This window comes from Hyalella azteca, unplaced genomic scaffold (assembly GCF_000764305.2).
Source record: "Hyalella azteca isolate HAZT.00-mixed unplaced genomic scaffold, Hazt_2.0.2 contig3755, whole genome shotgun sequence".
NCBI classification, from domain to species: domain Eukaryota; kingdom Metazoa; phylum Arthropoda; class Malacostraca; order Amphipoda; family Hyalellidae; genus Hyalella; species Hyalella azteca.
This window is the reverse complement of record NW_025933992.1, coordinates 57,546-67,372: the sequence shown is the minus strand read 5'-3', so window position 1 is coordinate 67,372 and position 9,827 is coordinate 57,546. Positions and strand designations below refer to the sequence as shown.

The 9,827-nt window shown below is 47.5% G+C and overlaps 1 protein-coding gene across 1 annotated transcript in view; it reads right to left on the bottom strand.

Moving 5' to 3' along the window:
- Positions 1 to 317: 317 nt before the first annotated feature.
- The window catches only part of LOC108680243, a gene marked incomplete in the record, with an annotated part of 24,017 nt that continues 14,507 nt past the window's right edge, over positions 318 to 9,827 (bottom strand). The window contains 4 exon segments of the mRNA XM_018169032.2: positions 318 to 5,476; positions 6,093 to 6,100; positions 6,271 to 6,428; positions 6,783 to 9,058. Coding sequence (XP_018024521.2) covers positions 2,502 to 5,476; positions 6,093 to 6,100; positions 6,271 to 6,428; positions 6,783 to 9,058 — 5,417 coding nt within the window.

Below are 9,827 nucleotides of genomic sequence, written 5' to 3'. Positions count from 1 at the left end.
TTGATTGTCACCAAGTTCACGCACTTGCCGACTGACTAATTTTACGTTACAATAGTACCTAGCTAGTGTACATGTACAGATGTACTATGTAGTCTGAGAAGTGTTAACATGATGCAGCTCTTGACTCTTGTGGTCAGACTTGGGTCACCGCAACCCACTTATTTCTACCTGCAGCCACTCCGGAACAATTTGAACCTCCCTGTTATAACGCAATTCTTACCAGAGCAACATGTTAACCCCCTACCGGTTGTTGTAGAGCTCTTCCTAACAGAGTAGTCCACCACTAGGACGACGAAGGATGTATTGAAACACACGCACTGAGTATGTCTATATGTATTATGAGCGTCTAGTGCAGGCATCTACTAGAACAAGAGACCGAGATTCTCGGTCACCTAGAGATTATCTACAGCGAGGTGGTCACGAGGAGGGAGGAAAGGAGCAGCGAATAGATAAAAATTATATTAAAAACTGAAAAACTTGTATAATTTAATTAACAGAAAAGGAGACTGGAGAAAAGGCTGACTCAAAAAAGGAAGGAAGAAGGGAACAAAGAAAGGAAGGAAAGCGGGAGCGGGTGTCTGTGCTAAGTTATACTCAACATAAGATTATATATCACTACTCAGCGCTGCAAGTACTTATGATGCCGTCACTATTAATTAATTAATTAGATTCAATAATACAAGCGAATGTGAACTTAATTATCGCAAAAATTAGAAATGACTATAGAAGTTAAAAACCTGAAAATTTGACGTTCAAAACACAATAAATTGACTATTAGAACATGAAAAAACAGGGACAAAAAGCATATATATACCATCAGGGTTCAAAACCTGATAAGTTGGCGTTGGAAACAAGAAAGATGGGAACTGTTCCCACACAATATTGAAGGCGAGATAACAAATCATGACGCAATTTATTAAAATTAGGCCACACGTGACGAGTGAAGTGCATTATTATACCACACGTGAAACAACCGCTACGGTGTGGCAATAGCAGCTGTACATTCTGCAGCCGAACATGTTAGCGAAGATGTACATCCCTGCAGGTGAAAGCAATTATAATATGCAAGACGTGCTATGTCACACTAGCGTAGTCATAAATTACGTTCAATAATTACATAGGTACAAGTATTGTGAGTAATTGAACTGTGTCGCCGAGCGTTACAGTTGCGGACACTCGTGAACAACTACAGTTACACTCGTATAGTATTGATAGTAGTGAGGAGGAGGTTACATGGTTTGTGGTACCCCAAACCATGGAAATGTCTGACAGCCATACTCGTCATCCGTGGGGTTGAACGTTCGTCATTCAACGTTTATACTATATCAGCAAAAATTATAAAATCCGTGTAATTTTTCACTGCGCTGAACCATGAAGTTAAGACTCAATAATCTCTTACTAAAACGAACCCAGAATTGGGCAGCGTACCTTGAAGTTAATACTCAATCTCCTACTAAAAAGTAACCAGAATTGGGCACCGCCCACAGCTACGCAGGTGCACCGCATTCGTCTCTGATTTTAGCGAGAAATGAACTGAGCTTGCCAAGGCCTGGACCGATGGTTCATCTCGGGGCTCCTGTCACTAATGCCACGGCGCTACAGTTGCTCGCCATAATTTAAAACTTTAGTCAACACATTCAAAGAAAAAATAATAATATTTGCTCACCTTGTCTTAATTTGCGAAGGTAGACAACCTAACATCATCTACAGAACATTTAGTGACATGTTGAACAAACTTATCGAATGATAAAATTTGAAGATAATATTTGTCAGCATAAACTTAAATGACATCGATTTTTTGCATTACAAAAAAAAAATCAATATTAAACTGAAACAATGGAAATTTCAAACGCGCTGATAAGAGTTAAGTTAAGATTTAGGTTATACATACAAAATCGATAACATAAAAAATAAAAATAAAAATCCTCTCTTGATCGACACAGCACGGCTATCATCATCCATACATAATCAGCATTCACATCTTCTGAGCTGCAGCCAAGATCAAGCAATTCTTATAATGGGTATTCTAAATTGATAGTTTCACTTTGTCATTTAAAAAAATTCCATACAAACTACACGGGATTCTATGTACAATTTTCTTTATACAGCAACTATAAACCAAAACAAATAACAATTTGTCACCACTTAACCCTAACGCCCTCGGGAACGGGGATGTCGTGGGGATAACCTGGACTCGACTGCGCTGATGGGGACGTAGAAGCGGTTGCTATCGGGGTTAATGACCCTTAAGAGGTTCAACCCCCTCCCCCTCTCGGCAGGGTTAATCCTTAGTGTGTTTCAGATTAGGTCGCCTTACAGGCTACGGCTTGACTGCTGTCTAATTTAACCGAGTAGAATGTGAGGCAGGTTCGGACACCAGATTTAGAAAGAACAGGTTGTGGTACCAGTAGGCTACAGGTCTGGCAAGGCACTACCTGTTCCTACGGCAGGTGCTTGGTGAGGCTGGCCACCTGCTGGGGGGACAGCAGGGTCGGGTCCGACTACCGGTCCTGCTTGGTGAGGCTAGCCACCTGCTGGGGGGACAGCAGGGTCAGGGTGTTGTCAGGATGCTGCAGGGCGTAGCGCTGCCCCTGCGACGTCTGCACCAACACCAGGCGAGCCGTCTGCACCGTCGGCTGCTGTTGCACCTGTTGAGGCAGCTGAACCTGTTGTTGCTTTTGCTGCTGCTTCTGAACCTGTTGTTCCTGATGCTGTTTTTGTTGTTCCTGCTGTTCTTGGTGACGATGCAGTTGTTGTTGTTGTTGTTGGTTGGGAGAAGAGTAGACAACAATCTGTGGCTGTTGTTGTTGTTGCGGCGATGATTGGGTTATTTGTTGCTGTTGTTGAGCAGGGCTGACGATGTTCTGTCGCTGCGGCGTTGTTTGTTGTTGTTGTTGAGGAGTGACAAACCTGATCGTTTGTGTAGGTTGTCCCTGCCCTTGCGGCTGCACGGTGATTACGTTCGATGGACGCTGCTGTAGAAACACCAGCTGTTGCTGCTGTGGTTGACCACCACCTTGTTGCAGGACCAGCTGTTGTGGCTGCGGTTGACTACCTTGCTGAAGTACCAGCTGCTGTTGCTGTTGACCACCTTGCTGGAGCACCAGCTGTTGTGGCTGCTGTTGCTGACCACTCGGCTGGAGAACCAGCTGAGTCACCTTCTGCGGCAGGGCGCTGGACGACTGCGGTAATCTCTGTTGCACCAGCTGCTGGGCGCCCCCAGCGGCTGGTTGCAGCACTGATTGCACCACCTGTCCGCCGATTATCTGCTGCACCAGCTGCCCACCTTGTATTACTTGTTGCACCAGCTGCGGCGGCTGAGTGTTGATGACAGGAGATAACTTGTTGTCGGTGATCGCAGCTGGTGAAGCATGTTGCTGCACCAGCTGCAGCTGACGGATGGCTAGCTGCCCACTGGGTAACCGCACCAGCTGCTGCCCAGGACCCAACAAAATCTGCTGCCCAGACGCCGTCTGGACGATCTCCGTCCTCTGGACGCCAGGTTTAGCAGGAGTTGTCGTCCCCAAGGGGGTAGCGTGCTGCGGTGACACCCCTGATCCTGGGGAGGCTATAATGGGGTTAGTTGCTCCCCCACCGGCGGCTACAACCACCATCTGTGGCTGCTGATTGACCCCACTGAGCTCAACCTTGTTGCTGACGGTCGTGGCGCCGACGAGGTTGCTCGGGTTGCTAGGGTTGCTTTGCAGCTGATCGATGATGTTGGCGATGCTCGGCTGGATGTTGTTGCTGTTGTCCGCTGAGATGGACAGCGTGTAGCCGCCCTGGCCATTGGGCACGGCCACCATGCGTCCGCCGTTCTTTTGAAGCAAGTTGGCCACCACGGGGTTGTTCCCAACCCGAAGTTGAACCTGTTTGCCGCTGGCACTTTGAAGCTGCACGATGCTGTTGTTCGGGGATTGTTGTTGCTGGGGCTGTTGTGGTGATTGTTGTTGTGGCTGTTGTTGTTGCTGCACACAAACGATCCGTTGGCCTGTGCTCCCCATGGGGGTCATCTTGTACCCCGCGGGGGTAACGGGGGTCGCTGAGACGATCCTTTGCTGCCGAAGAGGGGACAAGACGACGCCAGTTGTGGCTCGGGAGGAGGCGACGATGGGGGCTACGGCGGGGACGAGGGATGGGGTCGCCGTCACGATGATGGTGTCCGAGCGGAGCGAGGCTGCTTCTCCCAGGGACGTGTTAATCCCCGGTATGCCAGACCCAGTGGACGTGCTGCCCCCACCTACAGAGGGCGGGACTCCTAAAGCAGAGGACACGACCCTCCCACCAGCGGGGGTTGGAGTGCGCAGCTGCTGCTGACTCGGTAGCCCACGATATGCTAAAGCCACAGTGTTGGGGACGCTCCCTGAACTGGACGCCCCAGTCTCCTCATGAGGTGATGCAATTGCGCCAAGGGACGAGGCTGTTCCTGCTGCAAGGGGTGATGACAAATCCTGTTTCCTGGGCGTCAGTGGACGGATCGTTGTTGTTTTAGCAACAATCTGTCTACCTCTGCCGACCCCAATAGGACTTGAAATTGGGGAAGAGTCCGTAGACTGGGGAGGTCTTGGGGACACTGCAACCGATGTCGAAGGGGGAGTGGGGGGAACGTTAGAGTCCACGACGCCAGGGATGCCCTTCGTAACAACCTCAACGTCAGGCCTGACCGTGTAGATCTGCCCGTAGTGTTGGAGTTTGATCTCCGCCATGGGGAACTTAGAGTCAGGCTTCATGTAGCGCATGAGCTGAAGGGCTTGTTCCCCTACCACTCTCACCAACACAGGTTGCCGATCTTGGTTGAACGCTGACACTACAACCGTTGGTACAGTTGTGGTAGTGGTGCTCGTTGCTTCTTGTTTAACATTGTTGTTGTTATTGGTAGAGGCGGCGACAAGCTTGGGCTTGATAGTGGCGTGAACGGAGCCTCTCTGCACCTTACCGTTATGATCAATGAAGCCTATGACCTCCCCAGTGGGTGACAGAAGATACCTCTTGATGTTGGGGTCCGCTATGTTGGTGAGCACAGGCTTGCTGCCAGAATAGCTCTTGGCAGAGGTAGTTTTGAGGGCGGGCAGCGTGAAGGTCCCATTAACGGAGGGCGTTGAACTCTTATTTCCTGCTCCTTCCTCTAACTCTTCCTCGTCTCCTCCTCCCGCTTCGTGTTCGGGCAAAAGTTTCCTTCTCCTTCTCTCCTCTTTCTCGGCAAGAGCTTCCTTCTCTGCCACCTGTGCCAGGTGGTCGAAGTCCAGCTGGTCGTAGTTGACTATCTTCTTCACCCTACGAACTCGGCCCCTCGACGACACGGCGAACGTGGAGGCTTGGTTGGAGTTGGAGTCGTTGGAGTTGGAGTCGTGATGGAGCACGGGCGGGGGCAGGATGGACGAGGGCGCGACGGTAGACGGGTACTCCAACGAGGACGTCTGAAGGGCCGACTTCTTAGCCCGTCGCTTGCGCAGCTTCCGCTTCCGCAGCCCGTCCTCTGCAATCAAAGGCGATTGTCAACACAACCATCCATTACATCCATTAAGATGACATCCACTAAGGTGACATCCATTAAGATGACATCCATCAAAATGACATCCATCAACATTACATCCTTTAACATCACATCCATCACCATTGCATCCAGCACCATTCCGTCCATCATCATTGCATCCATTACAAATTTTTTGGCCCTTTTCTCGCGAGAACAACAAAGCTCCACCCGCACTACTCGGCGTTGCATTCATCAACGAAATGCTGCATAATATTCCACTAGGATACAGGATGCATATGATGACACCCGGTTCCTGTGGGGCGTGGGAACTAAAGCCTTGAGGGGAGGTGAAATATGGAGGGCGGAGGAGGGGAGGGGAGCAGGGAGGGGGTGCACTAATAACTGTCATCATTATTATCACTATCACAACAATAGTCTAACAATAATAACTGCCATCATTGTTATCACTATCACAACAATAGTAAAGCACTAAAAACTGTCATCATTATTACGGTGGTGGTGGAAATCAAGACAATGATAGTGAGTGGTGAAGACGAGGCACTATGGGTGATGGTGAATTGTGCATCACAATCTGGGATGCCGACAATTTAAATAGTACTGGTGAGACTGTGAGTACAGTGAGTACAGTAATAATCACTGTGATAATAGTGATTACAGCAGGCAGTGAGTCACGGTGAGGTTAGGGTACTAAGCAACAGTTGTGAGTTCATCCAAAATTTAATCAATTGGGGCACTTATTTAATTAATTGAATTGAAGCAATTTAAATAAATTGAACCTTTTCTGCCACTCTATTAGCTCGTTGCGCAGCGTGTTGCGCATCTTCCTGGTCGCCTGCAGCAGCTTCGCCTCCCAGGGCTGCAGCTGCAGCAGCAGCTCACACAGCGCAGAGTGCAGCTGCTGCTCGCAACGTGGCCGCTTACAGCTGCTGCTCTCCTGTTGACAACAGCAACATCAGTCAACATTACAGCTGCTGCTCTCCTGTTGACAACAGCAACATCAGTCAATATTACAGCTGCTGCTCTCCTGTTGACAACAGCAACACAAGCCGTCAACATCCAGCCAACAATAACGTCAGCAACAATAAAGGCAGTAACAATAAGGCAAGGAAGGAATGCACAATAATTTGCTGGGAGAGGGACAGCAGGGATAAGAACAATACGATAATATGTCTTCATTTCGAGTCTACAATGTTTTTCTAAACGCTGCTACGATAATGACAAAAGAATAGTAAGTCTTCTAGAGCATATAAACCATGACTGTCTAATAAATACCTATATGATAACTTACCTCATCGTGATCATTATCTTTCTTTTCATCGCCGTCTGCTTGGTTGTCATCATCATCCTCTATCCTACAAGCTGACCTCTTGCTCTTCCTTCTCTTATCACAGCCATCATCATCACTTTCTTCCTGATCCTCACTATCACGGACGTAACTTTTATCAGTTAATCTCTTTCTCTTGCTTCTTCGTCCGTCACTGTTTAGTTCCGCGTCACCATCTTCATCATGATCTTTCCTCTTCCTGCCTCTCTTCTTCACCTCCTCTTCTTCCACTTCTTTCTCCTCATCCTCTTCATCAGATTCATCTCTAGCTCCGGGCGTCTCTCCATCGTCAGGAGAGCTGCGGTCCGTTTTCTTCAGTTCCGTCTTGCTGGGCTTGGCCGGCAGGTCCCCGAACTCCAGTACCAGATTCCTCAGTTCTTCGATGCTGGAGGCTACCAACTCAAACTCCCCAGGCACGGGGAGGTACGGGGAAGGGTCGTGCTCTGACTCCTGTTCCTGTTTGACAACGGATGAAGCTTGCGCATCGTCAACGGGTTGTGAGGACTCGTTCAACTTTTCATCTTTTGACTCTGGACCTGTTGAGTCCATGGACTTGATATCGGTTGGATCTGAAGATTCTGGATTCGTTTGATCTGTTGACTTTTCAATGCTGTTTGGAGCTGATAATGCCGTTGCATTCGACGACTTGGGGTCACAGATAGAATCGGCAAGGTCTGTCAGCTTTGGCGTAGAATCTGTAGGGCAAGATTCTTCAACCTGTTTTGTTGAATTCTCAAGTGCATCACTGTTGTTTGAATTTTTCGTCACCGATGAAACTACAGAAGTGTTCAACTGACCACTTGGGTTAAGTTTATCAACGCCAGAAGAAACGTAGGGGCTGTCACTGCAGTTATTCGACAACTTTGCATCAAGACTGGTGGAGCTGAAGCCAACGAACATGCCCTCAGCATCAGACGTTGGCTCTTGTTTGACAGCGTCCTCTGATTTGACGACATTGTTGATGTCAACATCGACGTCAGTGGGAAACTCGTCTTTGATTTCTGTGTTGGAAGCCACTTCCTCACTATGCAAGGCCTTCCCGCCGTTTTCTCCATCAAGAACAACTTCAAGTTTTGATGTACCGCCATCTATGTCATCAGAACCTCCTAAACTATCATGCACTACGTCGTTTGTGACATTATTTACAAATGGTTTCGAGGCAAGTACAGGCCTTTTGGTAATATCACTAAGGCTGTCTTCCATATAACCGTTGGTCTTGGATCGCATTTTCTGATAACATTCGACACCAGAATCTTTGCCAGAATCACAGCCACCGCAAGAATCTTGCTCAGGATTTTGTTCATGCATGGTTTTCAACTTCTTATGAGGCGGCTCACACACAGAAAACTTGGTACAAGGTCCGTCCTCCACAGAAACATTTTCTTTCATCAAATCGGAAGAATTACCGGCATCTTCAGGTTTATTTTCAATGGTTTTTCTCTCTGGGACTTCTGACACCTCATGGCCGGGAACGATCTCGTCAGAAACATCACAACTTGGGCTGGAGGCACTTGGTGAAATGGTAGATTTAGCTGTAGATGTAGTAGTGGATGTAGCAGATGCAGCAGCAGATGCAGATACAGTAGCAGTTGCAGTGGCAGTAGGAGATGCACTAGCAGTTGCAGTAGGAGATGCACTAGCAGTTGCAGTAGCAGATGCAGTGGCAGATGCAGTAGCAGATGCAGTAACAGATACAGAAACACATACAGCTGTAGGTGTGGTAATAGAGTTAATGGGCGGATTATTCGTACAATTGACAATATAGTTATCCTGTAATTTCCTGCCACCATTGTTATCTGAAGAACAGGATAACAATGCCGGGGCTGAAGGTTCGCTGGGGCTGGAACAGCTGTTGCCACTCGCCTCACACGGGCTGCTCTTGCCAGATACTGACGGACCAGTACCGTTGGCAGCGGTGTTGCTGGTATCGTTGTTGCCAGGGGTGTTGGCATCGTTGTTGCCATCGTTGTTGCCAGGGGTGTTGGCATCGTTGTTGCCAGGGGTGTTGCTGGTATCATTGGCAGCGGTGTTGCTGGTATCGTTGTTGCCAGTGGTGTTAGGAACGTTTTTGCCAGGGGTGTTGGTGTCATTGTTGCCAGGGGTGTAGCTAGTTTCATTGTTGCCAGGAGTGTTGGTGTCACTGTTGACGGCAGTGTTGGCATCGTTGTCGCCAGAGGAGCGGGAGAGGCCGTTGCTGGGTGCAGGAGAGCTCTCGTGACTGCCACAAGCAGCCCGCATCTGCAGTGTAAATATCGTCTTGAGTATCAAGTATTGGACTGACAGCGATCTGCTGTTTAAATCTCACAGTCTAGATAACCGAAATTAAATAAATTATTGTTCTCATACAAGTGGCTACAATATTCGTTAAAAATTGAAATAAAAAGCAAAGACCTGCATTCGAATTGACTGGATCTCTCCGAGAAAACTTCCAATTTGAAGAATGTATACGTTCGGTCATGCCAGCCATCGTACCCATCTGACTCATGCCACTGGGTGAGCAGTCAGAGCAGTCAGTGACTCACTCAGTGACGAATGAGTGAATGTATTCACGAATGAGTGAATGTATTCACGAATGAGTGAATGTATTCACGAATGAGTGAATGTATTCACGAATGAGTGAATGTATTCATGAATGAGTGAATGTATTCACGAATGAGTGAATGTATTCATGAATGAGTGAATGTATTCATGAATGAGTGAATGTATTCACGAATGAGTGAATGTATTCATGAATGAGTGAATGTATTCACGAATGAGTGAATGTATTCACGAATGAGTGAATGTATTCATGAATGAGTGAATGTATTCACGAATGAGTGAATGTATTCATGAATGAGTGAATGTATTCATGAATGAGTGAATGTATTCACGAATGAGTGAATGTATTCATGAATGAGTGAATGTATTCACGAATGAGTGAATGTATTCACGAATGAGTGAATGTATTCATGAATGAGTGAATGTATTCACGAATGAGTGAATGTATTCATGAATGAGTGAATGTATTCA